Source organism: Sylvia atricapilla, chromosome 5 (assembly GCF_009819655.1).
Source record: "Sylvia atricapilla isolate bSylAtr1 chromosome 5, bSylAtr1.pri, whole genome shotgun sequence".
Taxonomy (NCBI): Eukaryota; Metazoa; Chordata; class Aves; order Passeriformes; family Sylviidae; genus Sylvia; species Sylvia atricapilla.
Window position 1 is genome coordinate 13,184,274 of NC_089144.1, and position 23,761 is coordinate 13,208,034.

General features: G+C 37.2%; 1 protein-coding gene across 5 annotated transcripts in view; it reads left to right on the plus strand.

Annotated features, from left to right (window-relative positions):
- Positions 1-1,526: 1,526 nt before the first annotated feature.
- The window catches only part of CD36 (CD36 molecule (CD36 blood group)), a 35,784-nt gene continuing 13,549 nt past the window's right edge, over positions 1,527-23,761 (plus strand). The window contains exons 1-3 of one of the 5 annotated variants that reach the window (XM_066318742.1): positions 1,527-1,716; positions 13,717-13,952; positions 22,326-22,483. In XM_066318742.1, the coding sequence (XP_066174839.1) occupies positions 13,833-13,952; positions 22,326-22,483 (278 nt within the window). In that variant the 5' untranslated portion in view covers positions 1,527-1,716; positions 13,717-13,832. Of the gene's footprint in view, positions 1,717-5,879; positions 6,005-10,246; positions 10,359-13,716; positions 13,953-22,325; positions 22,484-23,761 lie in introns of those variants that run through there. The other 4 variants (XM_066318745.1, XM_066318743.1, XM_066318741.1 and 1 more) reach the window with 4 other exon arrangements.

Genomic DNA, 23,761 nt, shown 5'->3' on the forward strand with positions numbered 1-23,761 from the left:
GTCAGGATCTATCCCCTGAGAAGAGGTGGGCAGATAGCCTGGTAATGAGATTTGGGGAAAGGAGGAGAAGTCTGAGCTAGAACTGCAGAGTGAGAGAAGGAATTGTGAGAGATAGACTGATGAAAACTAACCAGACAACCCTTATAGAGCAGAGTGCAGTATGGAAGAAATAGTTTCCAGAAACTGGAGGGACTAAGCATATATGTGTCTGCAATCCTATGGCTACCCAGAAAGTCTTGGGAGTGTCCTGCTGAATCCTCTCCAATACCATTTTGAGAATCTGATAAGTGACTATTGTTACTTTTTGCCTAAAACAGAGAAGCCTGACTATAATTATACAGAGGGTGTGTGCTTTGCCACAAACATGCCTGGGGTGTTTCATGTTGTGACGACATGTTTACAATTCTGTAATCTTTATCCTATATAATTTTAAGGATTTTTTTTTCGTTGTTAATGTAACACTAATGAGTGCTCTGACTTCTCAAATCATAAGAAAGAGATGAGGGATACATCTCATTTCCTTTCTAGCTGTTGTGGGTTGGAAGGAAGGGCACAGCAGTGGTTTTGGTAGTTCAGTATGTCTGCCTTGCCACTGAACCTGCCAGGCACTGTACTCAGAAAACGGAGCTGTTCCCAGCCCAATCACAGATCCTCTCCCAGTTCTGGTACAGGTAAGAGAGGGATAAAGTTTTTCCTTTTCTCTTTTCTTTTCTTTTCTTTTCTTTTCTTTTCTTTTCTTTTCTTTTCTTTTCTTTTCTTTTCTTTTCTTTTCTTTTCTTTTCTTTTCTTTTCTTTTCTTTTCTTTTCTTTTCTTTTCTTTTCTTTTCTTTTCTTGTCTTTTCTTGTCTTTTCTTGTCTTTTCTTGTCTTTTCTCTTCTCTTCTCTTCTCTTCTCTTCTCTTCTCTTCTCTTCTCTTCTCTTCTCTTCTCTTCTCTTCTCTTCTCTTCGCTTCTCTTCGCTTCGCTTCGCTTCGCTTCGCTTCGCTCTTTTCTCTTTTCTTTGCTCTGCTCTGATCTTTTCTTTTTGTTTATGGCTGAAGCTGCTCTGAATTCATTTTCTTAGAAGTGGGAGGACTTCAAAAAGAGTGCTGAATGATAGCTGGGCAGAAAATAGATAATGGGTGGAAATACTGTGGGCTTTATTGTTCTGAGGCTTTAGGAAGGAACACAAACAAGAATACAGCATTAAGTTACTAAACTTAAATTATTATTTATAATTAGCCTATTCAGGTAAGACTTGTCTGTGTACCAAAGAACACTGATAAATATGGTTTTCATTTGCAACCAGCTTTTTGATTAACTGATGGTATGAGGAGGTTATATACCAGAATTTCACACAGAGGTAGAAGAAGAGAAATAGAATTAGGAAAAAAGCATCAAGGATGGTTGGGGGAAAATAGATGTTAATGCCAAAGAGCCAGGACAGGATTGATGGAAAGCAGTAAATTCTGGAAGAGGGGCAAAAAACCAGGGGATAATCCAAGGAGGGAGGAGACAAAAGAGGGGAGATGTTTGGTGGAGGAGTGACAGCTGGGATGATAGGGTGGAAGGTGAGAGACATACATAGAGCTGGAGGAGGGAGGAGATTTTCAGAGAAGGAAACAGGGGTGGAAGGAAACACATGTAGAAAAGAAGGCAGAAGTCTGGCAACAAGCTGGAGGCTGCAGCTGTGAAAAGTGCACAGGAAGCATTCAACAGGACTCCAAGAAGACCAAAGGTAGAACAACAGCATTTACATAAAAGGATAGATAAGAAAATATCCAGATTAATGCAAATTTAAGGAATTTTTTTTTTTATTCCTACCTTTTCCTTGTCATTTGATTTTCTGTCTAACTTTAGTGAAGCAGAAATTTCATAGAAAGCCAGATTAAGAGGTTCATGCCATGAAGTGTCCCTTGAGTTAGTACATGGAGTTTTATAGCACCTGTTATAATGACTCACCTCCAGGGTCCTGATAATCCTCTGGGACAGCTATTATCTTTATTATTAAATCACTTGGCAGACAGGCTGATAACTGTTGTTATTTGTTGTAACGTTCTGGAAAGAGGTTAGGCTCTTCAAATAAAAAAATATACAGTGCTTAGTTATTAATAATTTAATAATTTTAGAGAAGTATTAGCCCTGCTATGATAAAAGGATTTAGCAAAGATCCAAAAAGACAGGTAGAGGAGGCAATAGCACTGCTACTTGGCTCAGGTGTTTATTTAAGCAACCAAGTTCTGAAGCAAAACCTGTGGAAATGTTAGAAAGAGTCCCATGAATTTGAACAGTTGTACTCACAGCTGGGATGCCTCATCCTCACCTGTCTCTATGCTTTGTGTAAATAAATATAATAAGCCCAAATCTGAAGAATTATCTCTAATATGGCACGTATCACCTGGCTTCGAGTACTTTGTGGGGATTAAATGGGATTAGACTGTGTTTGCACAGAGTTTCTGCAAAGAGCAAAGTCAATCAAACTTGTTCTGAGTTGGCAACAGGGATCCTGCACATTGCCTCCAAGTGCCGGGCAGTTGCAGAGGCTGGAGGTATCTGAGGCAAAGGGTTTGAAAGCCTGAAAAGGGTTTGTTAGAACTGGTCTCTGTTTTAATGCCTAAGTGTTGAGAGGGTTTTATCTCAGGCTCAGAGATTTTCTAATAATTGCTTATCACTCGAGACAGTTTAGCTACAAGGGAGTTTAAACGGTCTCTGCAACTTTCTGTTTCTCTGTGGCTCATATGAGATCAAATCTCTGGTGGGGCACAGGGCAGCAAGGTCGCTTAAGGTTGCTACAGCAACTCTGATTTTCTCTAAATAAGGAGGTAAGTTTGCAGGCTCTTCTGCACCTCTGCAGTTCGTTGTGAGAGCAGCTCTCTCCATACAGGTATGGGACCCTGCTCCCGGGCTAGAGGCAGATTCTGAGCACAGAGCTGCACATTGTATAAACTTCTTGTAAGGGTATTATTGCATCCTGTAACTTGCAAAGTGCTCCTAACTGCCAGTTATTGAAAGCAAAGAGAGATGTTATTCAGCCTCTGTTTCTTGACTATAAATCCAAGAAAAGTCCATTCACTAAAATTCATAAAGACTCAATATACTGTTAAATTATCACTTGCATATCTTGAACATATTGTGTGTTGCTAATATTTCACTGTACATTGCAATTAGAAATAAGTATCTCTAATCTTTAACTAGAACAAATGTATTAATAATTTGCCTGTTAATTATTTTCTTGTATCTATTTCTATTATATAAGCAACTAAATACATGTCTTATGAAAATGAGCAGCGATATCTAGTTTATGGCTGTATACATTTAATAATTGTGAGATAAAAGAACATATGAAAGATACTGTAATACTTCTTACTTAGGGGAATTGTATCAATATTAATTAGAGGAAAAAAGCATATATATGCATTTCTGTGTAGTTTAAAAACTATAATTTTTGTGCAATAAATATGCTGATGTAACACAAATTAATTTTATATGAAAGTCCTGAGATCAACCCAATAAATATAGCATAATAAAATAGCTACCCAATAAAATATCATATGCTATTTTAATGGTTTATTTTCTTGACTATTGACACAACAGCTATATTTACTCCATAATTTTTTAACTTGGCAAAAATACCCTACTCATAAATAATGTGTAGTCTGCAGTTGCTTAGTTTGGGTTTGGGGTTTTTTTGTGTCCTCAAGTGAGACTTCAAAAAACATTTGTATAATTGGCACAACCAGGAAAAATATCAGAAATGTAAGGAGTTTGGATTAAATTGCTGTATTTTAAACTGCTTTTCTTTTTCTGTAACTGGCAGTTATATGCATATTTCTGTAACATGTTTTCATCTGGAAGAATAATGCCATATTTTAGGATTGAAAATTATATGATCTGAGAAGTTCAGGGTATCTATTTGTTCCCTCATTACTGCTGGTACACAGAAATCACTGCTAGTACTGTTTCTACTGTATTGTTCTTCATTGGTGTTAATATTTCTCAATACACTGTGATATTACTCAATTTTTCATAATCTCTTTAGATCTTCAGCTGCTGCCAAGGGATCTCCTGTGGCAAGGGTAACTTCGTAATTTTATTTTTCAGTCTTGGCATTTTGGTTTTTTGTCTATGAGTGAATAAAGTTTGCTTCTTTTATTGTGATAATTCACTATCTTCTCAAGAAAAAATATGAAAAAAGGAAAAAAAAGGTCCTTTTCTGTATCACAAGAAGTTTTTTTCTGTATTCCAGCCACTGATTCTGGTTCTCTAAGTGGAATTGGCAGCTGTCCCAAGGGAAGCTTCAATAAAACTTTCTTCTTGTGCTGGCCTAATGAGGAGCAGGGCTTTTCCTAGCAGTAGGCTGATGGTTTGGCTTTTGTGTTTGAGGCTGATTGAAGATCTTCTGTACATTGTTCAGACCAAGGACAGGTCTCCAGGTCTGGAACATGTAGACTCAAAGTTAAGGGTGTCAGACATTTGACAGGTCTTCAACACTTGAGAAGTCAAGAAGTTGACCTTAAACTTAGTTCTTCATAATTGGAAAAATCCCCTGTACATATGTTGTTCTTAATTATTACAGAGACAAAATTACAGTGTAGCTGGTAGGCAAAAACTAACACAAGGACTACCCAGTCATTCTTCAAAACCACTGACATTTTCTGGGATGATTCATTATGGTGACTATTTCTCAACCAGGTATTGCACTAGTGAAAGATTTTAGAATTACTCCATTATTCTGTGACTTCTGATCTAACGAGAAGAGTTTTGCAAGAAGTGGAATATGTCCAAGTAGGGGTAAGATTTATTAAATCTCTCCTGACTTTTAAAAGTCGTTTGCTTTAAATTTTTTGCCTCCTGCCATTAGAGCCCCCTCTCTGTGCCCTCCTTGTGATGGCTAAGACAATTTTTTTTCTCAGTAGCATTGCCTTATCACATTTCAGGGCCCAACATACTTCAAATGTCGTAGACCCAGGGAAGTAACAAAGATTCGGAGGAAGAATCTGCTACTGCAGGACAGCCAAGATAAGAAGAAATTAAGAAAGCCATCCTGACAATAATAGAATGGCAAATACTGATGAGCACCAGGCCATCCAAGATAAGAAGCCAGCTCAGGACAACTCAGAAACAGTCAAATACTAAACACTGAATATATTAGATAAGCAGAACACATAAAAATTAACAGCATATAAAGAGTCTTTATCGTTTTTACTTAGGGTGATAGCTTTGTGGATTCACCACACAACACCCATCTTTGTGCAAATATGAAATAACAAAGCCCTTGGCCCTTTGTGTGATTGACTCATTGCACACTGGGTGATGAATCAAAACTTTTGGGGCAACACTTAGGTTTCAGTGAGAGACGTCTCTAGCATTAATAGACCAACTCTACATTTTCAGCAAGAGATTTTCATAGCCCTTCACTCTTCCAGACTCACAAGAAGTCTGTGTTACAATATTACAGTTTCTGTATTGGATTCTGTTGTACCAAGATCCTCTCTATCTATATTCCGAGTTACTCTCACATGAACCCACAGGAGTGGAAGAATCAGAACCCTGCTGCTCTTGGGTTATCATCACCTAATCCCCCTGCTAAATTCCCTTGAAAACAAATTTTAAAAGTGATTTTGAGGACTGAGAAAGGCAGCAGTTTATGTGTGCCATAATCAGTGAAGAAGAGCTCAAAAGCAATTATCTCCAGGGGAAAAAAACTTAAGTAATTACTAGGGTTTCCATCAGCCATTTTCCCCTTAAAGAACTTCATTACAGTTTGATGGAGGAACTCATCAGTGGCAGGAGCCAAATATATCACACTGTTTCCACTGTACTGCTGCCAAGTTGGCTTGAGCCACTGATATTTTAGGATGTTTTTCCATATCGTCAGGACACGTTGAGAACCACAAGGGACAGCACCTTAGGACCTAACACTTAACAGAGCTGGGAAAGCTACAGCTGAGAGTCTCTGGTGGGTAATGAAGGAGCTACACAGCAGTTTGAAAAGAGTCTTCCAAGGTCTTGTGAGGAGAAATAAGGTATTAATGCATGTTGGGGAGGATCTTTTTTTCAGGACGTTGAAAAATGCTAGATATGAGTGGTTGAAGTATGACTCAGGGCATGTACTGGCAATCCTTGTAGGCCAACACACCTGCAGTAAAATGTGTGATGTGAGCTGAGCAAAAAAGTGTTATGCTGTGCCTGCAATCTTTGTCCAAACTGTCCATTGATGCCAGATGGTAAATATTTTGAAGTTTCCTTACTGATTTTTCTGTTTGTTTCACAACTTGTATGCATTTACCAGAACCTAGCACAGGTGTACCAGAACAGAGTATGGTGGAGAGGAAATGAAAGACCTTTATGGAGACTTTGCGTGGAATTTTTCTAACATTAACATTTTAATCATTAGACACCTAACCTTAGTCTGTTGTTTAGATGCCTTGCAATTAAAGGGGGGATACCAGTACTTCTAAAAGATAGGCACTCCCTGAACTGCTCAAAAATAAGTAGCTGTAGCACTTTGTGATAAGATTCAGTGAACATGGTGGTATACTTGGACAAAGGTTGGATTTGATGATCTTGGAGGTCTTTTCCAATCTTAATGATTGTATGATTCTATGATTCTATATATTCTTGCCAAAGAAAAGATTTTAAGTACTTGGGATGAGTTATGTTTATTCACCTCTAGTGAGAAGAAAGGAAACCAATTTGTCTCCCTTGGGCTGAATGCCTTGCCTTTAGCTGGATAACTTTGCTAATAACAAATACTTTAATTAACTTAAACAAGAAAAAAAAATATTGAAACAATGCCTTACTTTTATTTTAGAGCCTTATAGATAAGATAGTAACAGGAAAACTGAAGCAACTAAAATATCTTTGTTCTTCCTTCTTTTTATGTGAGATGACCTGACCTATAAAACTCTGTTCTGTCCCACGGTTTTTGGAAAATGAGGTGATACAAAATAGCAGTCACCGTGAGAATAGATGAGACAGAAACAGTGAACATGCAATTCAGAAATAATATTACTTCTGTATTATTTTTTTATCATTTGTGTGCTTTATATTCACGGTCTTTATGTGCAATACCTGAAGATAGGGCATGTTCTAGGATGGCTCTTGTGAAGTGGAAGTGAAGTAAGTTGCTGAAGCTGGTCTGAGTGGAGAAGTCATGTGCTGCTTCTCATGTATTATGTGATGATGTGATATACAGAAGGTTTTAGTTTCCTTAGGAAATCAAATTAACTCCCTTGAATACAAAATTTCTCTCTCTCTAAAGTAGTACATTGTAGTATCTCGAGTACACACAGAGAAGCAGAAGTCTCACCCAGTTGGTGGCATATTGCGGATTTTTTGTTTTTTTCTTCTTGAGATGATTCATTTCCATCATTCTCCTCAGTAGAACTAAGGGCAAATGGGTGAACACAAGTGTTTTGGACCAGAAAGAGCATATCTGGGGAGAGAAGCCATGGGTTCTTTTTTTTGTGTGTGTGTGTATGGTTTGTTTTCTTTTGAGGGGGACAGGTTTAATGATTTAATCTGTCACTACTGAGCAAGGTACAACCCTTCCTGTGGGACTTTTCCTCTTCCTATGAAGAAGCCAGAGGGCTACTGATTGATGACAACAGGATTTTCAATAGAGACAATAGAAGCCACATAAAATGATGTTAATAGAATAACCAGGATAAACAATAATTTTTTGCATCTTCTTAGCATGGAAAGGAGGTAAACATAATTCCTCCCAGCTGTGTCTCAAAACCAGGGAGTGTACCCAAAAATCTTATAGAAAAATCATGTTTTGAATACTGAGGATATTAACCGCATCTTTTGCCCCAGGGGCTGACATTTTACCTAGCAACTACAAAGTAGATTTTGTTGGGTGTTTTTTTAACAGTTAACATCCTTAAAAAGTTCAGAGGGTGCAAAAGCACAGACAGGACTTTCCTGGAGCTTTCTCATTTGCTTCCTAGTATCTTTGAACGTATGCTAACATTTCTATATCTGAAAAAGAATTAATGTTAACACTAGTTTTAATAAGCTTTATGATAAGCAGTTGAAGAAATATTCTGAGTGTAATAACTGGGAAACAGAAGAATATAAACTCATACTGTGCTATACTGTACATCAAAGAATTCCCACAAGAATGGGAGAATGTTTATGCAATCATCTTAAAAATTCAAATTATATGTACTATAAAGGTATGTCTGATAGAATGGATCTTTATATTAAAAAGAAAAAAAAAAGGTAGAGATCACCTAATTAGGAATCTCAGGGCACATAGGAAAGCACCCCAAAGAAAGTGTTTTGCAAAGGGCCCACTATTAGATATGTATAAAAGCCATGACTAACACTCATCTCTTCAGCATTTTCTTGTCAGTACTATGTTTATTCCAGAAAATGTATGTGGGCTTCATTTGGAAATAGCAACAGCATTTCCCTTTTTCTGCTTCCTGTAGTTTTCTTGTCTTCATGAGGCATGTGAGTGTCATTTACTCTGTTTCTCCTTTTTGACCATTTTTTTCTTGTGAATCAATTTGTCAATTGTTGCACCACTGGAGACTCTGATGAAGTACACAACTGTTTGTTTTTTTGCGTCCTTTCTCTGTTGCTGTGTGTCTCTACTCTATCCTCTATAACCTCTGAACTCTGATATGGAGCCAGAGGACACAGGACCATTAAATACTTATGGCTTGTTTCAGTTTGTTTTTTGGAAACAGAAATTACTAACATCCAAAAGTCTACAGCTTCTCTGTCATCTTCCCATCCTTTTAGCTGGTTTCTGCAGTTGACCCAGGCAGTCCTCATTTCACTGCCAAGCACTGCTGCTAGAAGAGGTTATGTTTATGCAGGATTATAGTAGAATATTGTAAATTATAACATTAGGTGATACAACTCAGCATGCATATGTTGAAAACTGGACATCATTACATTGACAGTAGCAGATGCCAACAAAAAACCCCAGTAGATATTTTCTTCACAAAGGGTGCACACTGACTCAAACTCACTGCAAACATGATAAGTGAAAATGAGCATGGTAGGGAATGTCTCCACAGGCAGCAGCAAAGGAGGATGCCAAACAAGCATCCTCAGGACACCATCATAGGAGAGGACATGTACAACAGAAACAATTAATGACAATAAAAGTAGTTCATGGCAAGAACAGCGTGGACCACTGCTAACTTTCAGAAGTTAAACATCCCTCTTTAATCAGAAAACAGAGGAAAACAAAATTTCTGCACTTTTCAAGGATGAGAAGCTGGAGTTATTCAGGGTCACAAACTTGTCCTGGCAGTGAGCCTTGTGCTGAAAACCACCCAAAAGATTGTTTTCAAAATATCAGGCTCGCTTTCAGTCTTGCCTTTGCTACTAGGAGGTAAAAAAACTCAAATTCATTTATTTTCATCCACCTTAGATTTACTTAGGAGAAATATAGAAAAAGGCAGAATTTTCCACAAAAGCTGAACTTCCGAGTAGAGCAACACAAAATAACTGAACAGCACTCAGTCAAACAGGTAGAAAATACTAAACTTGTGAATTGCAAACTATTCAGTCCTGTATCATGAAAGTCTGGGCCTAAGAATCTATTTTAGGAACATTTTCTCTCTCATAATTAGGCCAAATGAAAGTCACTTCCTCTTACTGCTGCCAGAAGAATTTTTTAAAACAATCCATTCATTGAATTCACTTGAGATAAAGAGGTATTTATAAAATATTTCTACAAAAGCTTGTCGAACTGTTATTATTTATTAGTAGACACGGTGATTGAGTAACTCATTGGTTAACAGAGATGTCAGTGTAAAAATAAATGATTTTTAGATACATTCAGAAATAGAAGCTTCTGGGATGATGTTCATTGAACTTCCAGTGAAATAGGTAGAGCCTTAGCAGTTTGCAAAGAAATGTTGCATTTGATACCTGAAAAAGAATCCTATTAAAAATATTCTGAAATTACCTAATTTTATTACTTGAAAATACACTATCATGATGAGCAAAATACAAATATGCAGATTATGTGCACATATTATGTGCAAGAAGAAGTGACCAGAAACCAAGTACGTAAGTTACCCTTTTTTCTCCTTGACCTTTGACTCGCTTGGATCAAAACTGGACAAAGATTGCAGCTGCTAAGTATATTACCACGAGATGTAGGTAGTGGCTTTTAGTCAGGCTGCAAAAATAACCCCTTCCCCCAGCAGCAGTACAACTTAACTTTTTCTTCTGGCAAAAAAAGATAAAGAGGGAACTGACGTCTCTTGGAATATATAAACCCTCCCTCACAGTTCACAGCCTATGTGCTTGGTGGGGACATTGATCTGCTCGTCTGCTGTAACTTGATGCAAGTCATGTGCTAAGGACTTGTATCTTCAGCTGAAAAGTCAGTTGCCCTTATTCAAGGTGAGTCATATGGTACAGCATTTTAAATCAGAGGGTTTTCCTCAGGAATACTTTCAAGGTCAGTTGGGTGGAAGCTCTTGAAAAGATTTCTTTATAATGAAAAAAAAAATGTGAAAGATTTTACAAAGCTGCTTGCAAGAAAAAGTGACATTTTACATGGATTAGTGAAATGTTTGGTTACTATGATATCAAAGTGGTGTTTTATGTTCAGTATGGCTGGCTTTCCCAACTGCATTCTGTCTTTTGATATTTGATATTCTTGAAAATACTGGAATCGTGTGAATTTATAAGAAATGCATATTTTAAGGTAATTTTTAGAGCATTTGCTATTCCAGTTAAAAAGCTTAAAACTATAATTCCAAAGAACATCAAATATGTAATGAGATTAATTGTATTTTATAAGCACTTTAAGATGACCTGTACAGAAGTCTAAGTTAAATAGTGAAGAAAGAATTTAATAGCATTTTGCATCTTTCCTTCTATACAATTGCTTATAAATTTAATTTCAGGTATTTGAATGGGCCATTTTCATTGTTGTTAATTAATATTCTGATAAGGATCTTTGAAACAATATTAAAAAGTACATACCAAACACTCTAGAATGGGGTGAATAATCTTATTAATCCCATAGTCAAATTTGAGTTTAAATGATACAATAACCTCACAGACCACAGCTAATTTTCTTATGGTATTTTCTATTCTGCTTAAGGTATATAATTTTCACTTGAATATAATTTCACAGAAAGTGCATTCTTATTAGAAACTTCTACCTTAATCTTCATATTTTGAATTCAGTTCTGATAGATGAGAATAGTGTGTTGACTTCTATATTAATTAAGTCTTATGACAGGAGTGCTCTTCATTCACAGTTGTGTAATTTATAATTTGAATTGCATAAATTTGGATGTCTAGACTGCTATTGCATTGTGTTTGGTGGGAGAAGGGTGAATATTTTTCAATTTGCAGAAGCAATTTTGCAGGAATAGACACAAGTGGTTAGATGTCACTTGCTTTCTAGCTGTTTATTGCTAGTGCTCATGAGAGATGCCTAGTCTGCCTAAAACAAAATAAAATCACTGGAAAAGCTTGTAGAAACTTAGGTGGAAATTTATTTTGGTGGAAAGGGTATTACAGTGGAATTTGAAAATCTTCAGCATGTAAGTCAAGGAAAAAAAAAGTCTGATGATATCCAAAAGACCCTCTTAAACATTTCTGAAAGAATTAATTTTCATTTTAAATTTTAAAATGTGTGTTTCCACACTGGAAAAAAAATCTGTTTGTATTGGGAGAAAAATCAAGTGGTATTTTAGGTATATTTCAGTATTTGATTTAATTGAGAATGCCTGCTTTTCCTTAGATTCGCTATGATATGTAACAGCAATCAGATTTTCAAATTCCCACACCACCTACCCAATTGGTTGCCTTTTACTGCTCTGTCTTTGCCAAACTAAAGATCCAGATCTCAGCCTAGCTACAACGATATGAGATGTTGTCATAGTGATTTTCACTTAAGAGTTCCTGAAGCCTAAAAATTTCCTAACTTATATATACTTTGAAATTTGTGGCTAAAAACATCCACTACATCAAGAAGCCTTTAACGGCTTTGGAGTGAGAACCACATGGAATGAGCTGGTGGCAGGTGGGCAGACAGGCTGACTTTTATATTAGGGATAGTAGGGATATTTTTCCAAGACTGCAAACAGTCTTTTGGTCATTCTGCTTGAAAATATCCAAGGAGAAATTCTTAACATACTGAATGATCTCAAATGTACAGAAATAGACATTGCTAAAGGCAAGGGAGCCATAACCTGATGCCAGTACAAGAGCAGGCAAAAGGTGGGTTTCCAATGCTGTTAAAGGGAGGTGTCTGGGGCCAGGTAGAGATGGGACATAATTGTGAGTTTGGGATGACAAGGGAGGACACATCAGTGGCCCGCTGACCATGGTACCTAATTTTTTTTACATCCTTTATATGATAAGGGGATCACATGAAGAAAATAGAACACACACTGCTCCTATACCTGCTTTACTATTTAGAAACTAATGAAATCCTTCTGGTTCTTTAGTCCTCACAAGCAACTGGTTGAGCTGTTCTTCCACTTCATTGTTCTGTTTTCCTTCTCTCTGTGTTTGGCCTTGAATGTGTAATTAACCCTTAACTAACTTTAAAATTAATTTAGAGATGTTCAGAACATGTTAACAAACAGAAATTAGTAAGAATAAAAAGGACATGGACAGTGGCATCTAAAATAGAAAAGGGAAGATTTTCTGTTAACTGGAGGTCTAAAGCAAATAGCCAACTTGCAAATTCTGTGTGATTGATATTTAATAATAAAGAATAAATTGCAAATTAGGCAGCTCAATTTGTCTCAATTTATCATAAAAAGTAAAAAAAAAAAAATTAGAAAAAATATCACTGGGAGCTTATATTTTACCACTTCAGCAATATTGTCATTTAGATTTTTATTGCAACCCCTTTTGCTAGGGTCCAGCTTGTAAGAGATATATTTCTAGCAACCCTTATTTTCCAATGAATAATAACAGACATTTTTCTTCTGAGACTGAATAATCTTGAAATTTTAGGTATTACCTCTTTCAAATATGAAGCTCTAGTCTTGCTTTAAAAACTCTGATGTTCTATAAGGCAGTTGGGATTGATGAAATTAACTGGTGGCAAGAATGCAGCTCTAAAAGCAAAATCCAGTCGTGCCTTTGTCATGAAGTTGCTGAACAAAAAGTTCTACCTGTTCAGTAGAGGACTGTGGACTGATAGAGATCTGGGATGAGGCTTCTTGGAGGTGCCTCCCTTTAGAGGCTGCCTTTCCCACCGAGATGCTGATGGGCCTTGAGGAGTTTCTTACTGGCATAGGGCAGAAACAGCCAGGGGAGCTCATGGAAGTGGAGTGTAACTCCTGCTTTTGCCTGAAGTGGGAGCCATGGCCACGGCAGGCTGAGAGAAAAGCAGAAATAACTATAGCCTCCTCCTTTGGCAGAGAGACATTTAAAGATGTCTACATCAGGAGGAATGTTCATATGAATAATAACAACTTCAGCCTGCCCTAATGCAACAGAGCAATAAAAAAAAAAAAAAAAAAAAAAACAACAACAACAACAAGAGAACGGAACAACAAAAAACCAGTTTGTTTAGGCTACTGGAATGAAGAAAGATAATCATATGTATTAAGCAATTCACTTGCCAAAACTACCTGACTACCTGCAGCTTTTTTTTTTTTTTTTTGCCACTGGCTGGCCACTGGCTGCCTCTCTTTGACTTGTTATCTTCCTACCTGCTTCATGTCATGTGCTTTGTACTTTGAGCTTTGGAATTTGATTTTTGTTCACTTTCTGCTTATATTAGCAGCTTCTCTGAGGAGGATCAGTGAGCCTGCTGGGACCAAGAGTGAGGAAAAACCATCAAGCCTCACAGCAAGGATATTTGTACACTGTTTACCTGTACCCTAACAAAAAAGAGGAATGGTCTGTAGCAGAAACTGTGGGCTCCTCACTGGGGCCATCATCGGTGCTGTACTGGCTGTCTTCGGAGGAGTTCTAATACCAGTTGGAGATCATCTTATAAGCCTAGCAGTAAAAAAGGTACTTTCTTTTTTTTTTTTTTTTCTTTTCACCTCCCCAGGCCATAAGGTTTGTGGCTATTGAATAGTCACTGTTTGTAAATCTTGTGCTCTGATTATGTTTCTTTCCTTTTTTTTTTTTTTTTTTCCTTTGTTAAGCATAATTTTTTTATACACTAGGTGCTCCAAACTTCCCTGGAAATATATGCAACAGTAAAAATTTTTAAAATGTATTAATTATATTGCCACATTCATTTGTTGCTCTCTCTTGTGCTTCACATTAGAAGCTAAAATATTGTGCTTTCAGAATAAAGTTTAGAATTAAGTGGGGTTTATTTTTATTGTATTTGTGATGGTTTCTTGATATTTTCCTCTTTTTAAAAAATTTATTTTCATACTTTGATGCTCACTCCATGAAGTTATATTTATACACTGCAAATAATCTAACCAGTCTTCTGCTGTGGAATCTAATCCTACACTTCACGTATTCATCTCACATTCTGTGATTTATGATCCAAGTCAGTGTTCTCCACATGACTGGGTGATCTAGTAAAATGCATATCTCCATTTTGAGTGTGAAGATTGATTGAAGTAGAATGTTTTAGACCTGGAAGACACAGTTGTTGGGGTTTTTTTCTGATTTTTAGATTATTTTCCGTCCCTAAAATCTAGATTTTTATGTAAAGGAAACAGAAAAAAAATTGATTTGTTAGCTCCTTGGTGAAAAGCTAACAAATGGGGGTTTAAATCATAGAATAATCTGGAATGGAAGCCCACGTGTGTCCACTATGGTGTCCAAATCTCCTTGGGGTCACTGCAGCTGAGGCTGGTTCTGTGATGAAACTCTTAAAAATCTGAAAATTTTAAGATCTTTGGCTACTGCTTAGTCCTGCTATTGATCTGCTGTGGTGTTGAACACAGTGGGTATCTTGGAGACAGGTATCCAAAGGCACTTCTGGAAGTGTAGCTTTAGCTCAAGAGCTGTTGACGTCAGTTGAGGAGGTGGATACATGGACTGTCAGGAAATGTTGAACTGTCTGTTGAGGCCCTGGCTTTATTAAAGCATCAATTTTTTAAAATTTTTGCAAAAAAAAAAAAATACTACTATATAACAGCTTAATTTTTTCATGTAACCCAATGAAAACCAACCTGTAGAGGAATTTTCCAATTCTTATTGCACTTTTCAAGAATTTAAACAATTTTAAAGTTTATAGAAAATATAAAAAAAAATTCATTAAATAATGTCTCAACCACCTTGCCATATTTTAAGTCACACTCTCTATATTTGCAAACAATTTTAATTGTTTGCCATATTGAGGAAATGACAAGTTTTCTAGATAATATATAAATTTAAAAATTTATATTTCCTTATATCAAACACTTAAATGAATCCTAAATGTTGCCCCTTACCATTCAGTATTTTGAAAGCAAATTACAAATACTGGCAGTTTTATGTGTTTATCCATTTAGAAACAGTAATGAACCAGTTATACAGCATGGTTTGCAAATGTCTACATACTCAATTATACCTGCGTGAGTCCGTAGTGGTAAAGCATTAGTAGGAGTCATTTTCCCCTCAACCACTTTTTAATTTTCTGCATTGTGATCATGTTTCAGATGCTTGTACCTATTTCAAGGCCGCTTGTTTGATGTATATATATATTAAAAAAATGTACCAGTAATCATCTAAAACATAAAAGAGTAAATTTGTAGAGGCTTTATTTACCTAAGTAAATTGATGTTTTTTTCCTAAGCACGAGTCATACCAGAGTATTGTCTTTCTGTTTAGTGTGCTGACTATTCAGTGACACCATAAGACTCTTGAGACAATTCCGTTTTAGACAAGATGGGCCAAGGTACAACAGCTAAAATATATAATCAGTTCAGCAGAAACTCCAGAGGGACTTGAATTTAACTAATTCTTATTTCTGATGAAAGGTCTGTTAATAAAAACAAATTTGTTATTCTTTGCAGTTATATTTAAGATAAATGTAGAGCTGACTACAAAGGAAACAGATCTTCCAAGCAGAGAGCACTGAAAATACCTTTTATTTTTCTAAACAATTTCACTTTTGAAAATGTAATTTTTATGAAAAATCTTTGGTAGAAGTAGAACTATTCTCATAACAAATTTGTTTGGAATTTCTCAAGAATAGTGAGCATAGGACAGGGAAAAAAGCAAAGAGTGAGATGTTCTTTGAGATATGGCCTCTAAGCATTTATATGGAACAGCCTGTCTAGGGAAGACATAGTCACCAGCCCTAAAGAAGAGGCTCAAAAAATTACTTGATATGGCACTTCAAGATATGGTTTAGTGAGCATTGCAATCAAAGGTTGGACTGGATGATCTTGAACGTCTTTTCCAACCTCATTGAATCTATGTTATTTCCATTCATACTCATATGAGGAAAAATTTAAAAGAGAACCTCACCCACTAGTGAAAACAAAACTCAGTATGCCATATTTCTAATGAAAATTAAAACCTGTTTCAGACACAACCAATAAAGGCAAAATCTTGTCTTAAATTCTTCACAGTCATAGCTTGAAAAATGACCCCTAGTTTTTCCTCTGGCTATCCTATCTCAGAAAAAATTCCAGTCTTCTGCACGGTAGTAGGACCAATCCTATTTTTTTTTTGGAGGAAATGAAAGTTGCTATCAAATGTTATTGCTGGATTAGAATTACAAAGTTTGGATAGCTTTAGGACACTCTGTACTATACCAAGACAAATTGTCCTAAATTAACTTGTTATAGAGGTTTAGTCAAATAACATTACTGTCAATTTACCCTGAAGCAAGATTAATCAAGTCCAGATGAACTTCTCAGCATCTCCCAATGAATTGGAGGAACTTTAATTAGAAAAGTCAGTGTAATCAATAGTATTTTTTGGTCCTTTCTGCTAGAAGCAGAAGGCAAACCATGCTTCTCTTAAGCCTCCTTTAAGCACACATCTTTACACTTTACCAGCCTCATTTCCCCTTTATTGCAGTCATCAAGAGATTAGCCAGAATAAACATGGGCACGGTATGTTTTGCTGGAAGGCTGAAAACTGTTTTTGAAGCAAAGAGGAAGCATCTGCAAGGGTACAGAAAATTTCGGGTACCCTTAGGAATTGGGCAGAGACTCTGAGTCTGTGGGCTGTTATCTCAAGTCGGGTGGGTGCTGTGCTCTACCCATGAGCAACCCGTGAGACGACAACCCAAACAAACCCTTTGTAACGTAAAACGCCCTGATGCCACATCTTTGTTTTTTTCCTATTTATTATCAGACAACTGTGCTTCAAATCAGAGCGCATGGCTATGTTTTCTAGCCTCAGAATGTTTTACCTGTGTCTCCAAAAATTTGGATAAGTTGATTTCAACTCCAACCTCCAGCAGAGAGCAGAGTTAAAAAAAAAAAAAAAAAAAAAAACAACAGTGTATGTATATACATATAAGTTCTGAATTGTTTTCAAGGCTCTTTAAAAAAACTGTCACTTGAAGAGCAGACTCAAAATGACACCAGCAGCAGCACCTTGGCAGGGATCCACAGAAGATTAGTGCTAAACTATTTCAGCTCTGATGTTATTCATGGAAAGGTGCCTCTGATTCAGGACCAAAGGGCAAAAGTCCTGTCCTAATTTCTGCAAACAGTGAATCTGTCCAGAGGTGAGAGGACTTTCCATGAAGGTCTTAGGGCTTTAGAAAGTTGACCTTAGTAGAGTTACGAGTGAAACATGGAAGTTTGTCTACAGAAAAATACTTTGTTTGAGATTATAAAAATATACTTTTTTACTAACTCTACTTATTTCAGTTGGACATTCTCATGTCTATTGTCATTAATACTAGATATAATCTCTAGAATTTAAAAAAAAAAGGTGAAAGAAAAGGAGCATTCAAAGCAACAAATCAGAAATATTTTATCTGCTATTGTTGGAACAAGATATTTTGACATATCTCAATTTCTACTATTTATCTTTCCCTCCTTAAAACAATATTATCTTTTTAGGCAAAAGTCCCATCACTTCAGTTATGTGTCTTTTTTTTCCCAGCTAGGTTTAACCACTCAAAGCTATTGGTAGTGGATTCATTTGCTAGAAAAAATCTTTATCACCACTTCTCTAAGTTCTTCTGCTTTCTACCTGAGTGCATATGCTCAGAAGCTGAACAGAAGTCACAAAATAATACTTATTATATTGAACTCTTGATGAATTGATAATATAGAATGCTGAATGGTTTGCTAAAATGCCTCAGTGCTGTACTGGGTTAGTCTTAGTTATTTTTAGAAATAAGGCTTTGAATTGTAGCTATTATTATGTTTATTCATTTGTCTCTACATATCTGTGATCTGTGATCGGCCAGATTATATCTCCTAAGCTACTGGAGGCATGGGAAACACCTCTAATTTAAAACTGTGTTTGTGACATTCATATGTCATTTCTTTATATAAACTAATGAAGCTAAAACAATTGCTGGCTCTCAGTAGAACACAAAGAACCTAACCACACATATTCCCACATGATCAATTTTAAGCTCTACTTGTTGGGAAAGATGGGACAGGAAGGGCTTGTGGATATGATTGTCTAGTAAGAAATACTGGAGATGTAAAACTTGTGAGTGAAATAGAAATGAAGGCCAGCTTTGAGATGTAGGCATGGCAGGCAGGAAGATGGTGATTAGGTGGAGATAAATTGAAGGACAGAAAACAGAAGGACTCAAGAATGCAGTCCGTCTCCACCCTGCCAAGACATCAAGGAAAAAGTAGATAAGAAGAGTGGTCTTTAGAGTTTAGAATATACAATGATATGGTAATTTAGTAGTTCTCAGAGGCTGCGTGCAATGTTTGTAGGTTTTGTATCTTGTGCTGGTTGGTCACTGTAAATTAGAATATTCAACACAAAAGGAGTTATAATGTGTTGGAACAAGATCCTTTCTCTCTTCCTCTTCTTTCCCTTCCTTCTCTTCCTCTTCTACCTCCCTTTCTCTTACCCCTCTGAACCCTGCACTCTGCTGACCTCTCTTACCCCTCGTAGCTTTTTTACCTCCCTTACCTCATACCCCCTGTCTCTCTCCCTCTCTCTTTGGGGCTTCTCTTCAGCCGAGGCTGGTGGCTGAAAGCAGCCCTCTTTACTCACCACCCTTGCAATAAAACCACGTGTTTCTAGAATATCTCAGGTCTGCAGAGTTCCTTGTCTCTGTCGTCCACGGATGTCTCTACAGTCTGGCACCCAACGGATGCCTCTACATCTACTGATTCCCAGAATTCTTTATTATCAAGGACTGGAAAGGAATAAAAGTTATGATCCAGCAAAGCTTGAGTAGAAAGGCTAATAATAAGCTAATAATTTAAGAAGTAATGAGTCATTCTTCCAGCTGCAAAATGGGAGAAGATTATTTGCTTTTCTTAAGCTTTACTTTTTGAGTTTTACAGAATTGTAGTGTTTGTTTCCTCCAGTTTATGTAGGCAGCCTGACATGCACAATTTTGTTACAATCCAAAGTATTCATGCCACTTCTCAGTTCCCTGAAAATGGCATCTTTTGTCCATCTGGCCAAATTTTTTGTCCAGACAGAAACTTTGTCTTAAATTTTGTGTTTCATCATCGGAAATCACAATGGCTTAACTTACTTTGAATCAAGGAATTGCAGCAAACATCTGTTGCTGACTGCTCACAATTTCTTGAATTTCTATATTGCTAGTTGACCCACCTCTAGTGGGGGGAGAATTGTCAGAAACAAAAGGGCCAAAGTTACCACTGGTTTCAGTCAATCTCATGCAGTTGGGTCATGGCATGAATTTGGCTGTGTAGCAATCACATTTGTGTAGCTGCTCTTGCTAACAGTAGTTCACTATTGCATGAGATATCAGAGCTGATGCAGATGGACTAGGCAGTTGAGAGGTGTTTTGTACTATCTGTTGCATATTAGTTTCCAAAATTACTCCTCCCTTCATAGCATCCCAAAGCACACCAGTGTTAATAAGGAAATATGTAACTGCCCAGCCAGAGAGAGGGGTAATATTTAGGGGTGGATCACCAATGATCAAACAGCAAAAAAAAAAAAAAAAAAAAAAAAACGGCTTTCTGTTGTAGGGGTATTTATTAATTAAATGAAGACATGAAAAAGAGCTCTAGATTTTATTCCACTTTAACCCACCATTTGTACTCTCAAAGTATGTGACAGAGAATCATACACACCTCTTTTGTGGGAGAAATATCAACAATAGTGGCTAAATGCCACTGAAAATACAGGTCTTATTATCTTCCTTCCTCCTCCTTCTTTTCTTTTGTCCTGCTGCTTCCCATGTTCCAGTGTTGATTCTCTCTGCACAGACCCCTGAGCCAAATGGCTAATTGGCAGAAAGGTAACACAAAAAGCAAAAAATAATAGAATTAGGGGATTATATTCCTCCTGTCTGGCAGGCAGAAACAGCTCCCTGAGGCATAAGAGCTGCTGCAAAGGAAGAGGGTGTCACATAGATCAGGGACTCTGGTCTGTGGGAACCAGTTGCCCCTCTGGCAGCAGCAGTGCCAGATTAGGTCAGCTGTGCCCTTGAAGCATTCCCCAAGAGTGACATTAGCTCACAGTGAATGGTGGGCTGCAAAGCCACACTTTGTGACCTAGCAGAGTGCAGTGGCAGAGTTGGCATATCATCTGCACTACTCCAACCCCTGGCAAACGGCCGTAAGGGGAAGGGGAATGGATGGAGGGAAAAAAAATTTAAAATGTAAGTAGTGCCACTTTAAGATCTGTTAAATAGTTCTATTGTCACAAGGTTGAAATGTCTCTATTCTCTGTTCCTCAGTATTGTCTCCTAGAGAGATTAGTTTATCTTCTTGACCATGTATCTGCTAGAAATTTAACCATTTGCCCACTCCAGTTACACAGTGGGAGGCCAAATCCAGGCATTTGTCCCCATCTCAGGACCCTGCTGAGTACAGATCACAGGCAGACCCTGGGCAGACTGAGCTGCACTTTTTATACCATCCTGTTTCTCCCAGATTCTTGGAACAATTCTCTGGGAAAACTGGGAAGGCAATTTCTGAAACACGTGAGCTATTCCTTCTTCATCCAGGAGCTGGGCTGCCCTGTGCTGGGCCACAGCTGGGACAGTCTTTCACCTTGTGAGGTTTGAGTGCAAGGCCTCAAGATGATAACACACTTGATACAGGAGGGTTTCCTTCCCCTCTCACACAAATGCACATAAATTATAGCAGACATTCAGGCAGCAAGCCCAGGGCTTTACACCACCAGCAAGGTGTTTGCAACTCCACTGTAAAAAGGCTTTTTGCAGACAGAACGCTGACTGTGTTAAAAGTTCTCAAGATGAGATTTTTTTTTTTCTAACTGCAGGAGCAGTTTCTAACTGGCAGTATCTATTTTGTTTACCTGGTGATTGCTAAGTGAACTTTAGAGGCACAAACTTACACTAGAAAAAAAAATCTAGCAACTTTTGATTTAAAATGTCTTTCCTCGCTCTCTAGAGAAATTAGAGCCTTTTAATTTCTGGACTTTATAAGTTTGCAAATTAGCTAATTCATCTTCAATCACTCTAATAAGGAAAAGCATCTTTTATGTTGGAGACATGCAACCTACATTTTTCTTCTTACTGGAAAGCACTTTTATGAATTTTTAGCACCGAGGGGGAAAATTACATTTTCCCAAGGTTTTGGGAAAATCCTGTAGAAGAGGCCTGATACAGACCAGGCGAAACAGGCATTCCCCTGACTATACAGGGGGACTTTACAACTCTCTTTCTCACTCTGCAGTCCTGAGGTCTGGCTTGCCATTTGCCACATGGCTAAGTGGCACAGACTTAAAGCTTAGGACTTCTTCCTCAGATCCAGGAAAATTTCCTAATAAAATGTTATCAGAATTAGAGAGATTTCTTAGCAAGTCTCAGTTTCAGTGATAAAGCATTTCTGCCAAAGAAACAGTCCTTCAAGAATACTAAGTGATTTCTCTGAGTGCAAAAATATCTAGTCCCTGACTTATGCTCAGGCATAACTCTCATTTCCCCCTTGGGCTATTTGCACTGTATGAAAAGTAGTTTATGGATTCTGTAACCTGCTGAGTATCATTCAGTCATCAAAGATTTTATCTTTATAAATAATCAGTGGGTTTGGCAAGTGTTCGAGAGTTAAAGGAATGCCCCACTACAGCAATAGGAAAGCTTTGCTACTGGCTACATCAACAAATTGTATCAGCTCTTTCTTTTAGAGGAACTCACTTTTTCTCTCACTGAGGAATGTCAAGCTGCCTCCAGATGTTGGCTGACTGGGCTGTACATCTCATACTGATGTTAAAATGGCATTTTTTTTCTGTTTGCTTTGAAACCTTCAACAATCATCTAGCAAATGCAACTTCTCACTTGTTTCTTTTGTGGATAAATTTAACTTTTGATTTTTGTACTTTCAGGAAGCTGTCATTGTCAATGGTACCGCTGCTTTTCAAAATTGGCTTGTCCCAGGAAGCACAGTTTACAGGGAATTTTGGATTTTCCATGTGTTAAATCCTTTAGAGGTTATGGATGGGGGTCAACCAAAACTTGAACAAAGAGGACCTTACACATACAGGTAGGAAAAGACCCTCTAATATGTGACATCATGTCTGCTGAGATAAAATTTACTTTTGAAATTCCAGCATCATATTTCAGTTAGACATGAAAAAAATGCCTAAATTGCTGCACACCACAATCCCAAATATTTTGTGGATTGTGTCTAACATAAGGAAAACACAAACAGAAATAGGTTATTGGATGTGAAGCTGCTTGTACTTGCAAAAAACAATAATTCACTAGCCACAATATCACAAAGACAGTTATGTTCCTTCCTGTTCAGTTTTTACCATCTTTATAACAGGAGAAAATGCGCCAGATGCCCTAAAACCAAGAGATTATCCTATCAGCCATGCCTCACTAATACTCATTTTAATAATGCAATTTGGTTTTGTTTTTTTTTTTTCTTTATGACACTTTTAATCAATAGCTTTTCTTTTTTCAAATTTTGCTTGGGAAGGCATTCCTTTTTCTGAGTATACTAGCTAGGGTGTAGGTGCAGCAGTCCTCCCACATTCAAGGGAGGTTTTATTATTTATTTAACGTTAAATGTGATGTTGACATAGGACTAGTTGTTGCTTCCTGAGTTATTAAGCCCAGTATTTGCTATTGCTAGCACCTTTGTTAGGAAATTGCTTTCCTATGATGACAGGATATTTCTTTCTCTATAACTTAAAGGATGTATATTATATTCACAAGATAGGTTTCCATTTCAGCATCTTCAGCCAAAGTGCCTTGATGCCTAAAAGTTTGTCTATTTCTCAACTTTAGTTTCACAGAGTCTTCCCTTTCCCTGGGAAGACAGGGGAAAGGGTTGCATAGGAATCAGGAAAAAGTCAGTTAAGAAATACTGCAGAAGGTGAATTCCCACCAAACAGAAAAATTTTACATTGGTGCTGATGATGGTGCCTTTTTTCTCAGGGACAAATCTCAGCCAGAAGCCTAAATAAGACTAAGTAAGAAACAGTGACTATGAAATGAAAGCAGCTTCACTGCTGCACTCACGCCTTCCCTGGGATATTTGGTCTACCTTAGTAAGTGTGACATTGAGTCTCTCTCAATCTCCCTTTAAACATTTAATAATTTATTATAGTTTAGAACTATTCAAAAGAACATTAATTAGAAAGAAAAAATCTCCCATCTCTCAGGTAGGTGCTCTACACATTAGGCTAATAATTAAAATTGCATGTATACAAACCAGTTCTGAGAAACCAAAATCCAGGTGCTCTTCAGATAAGGCCCACCTGCACTGGATACATTTGTACCATGGGAAAATGTTCTCTGTACCTTTTTTATC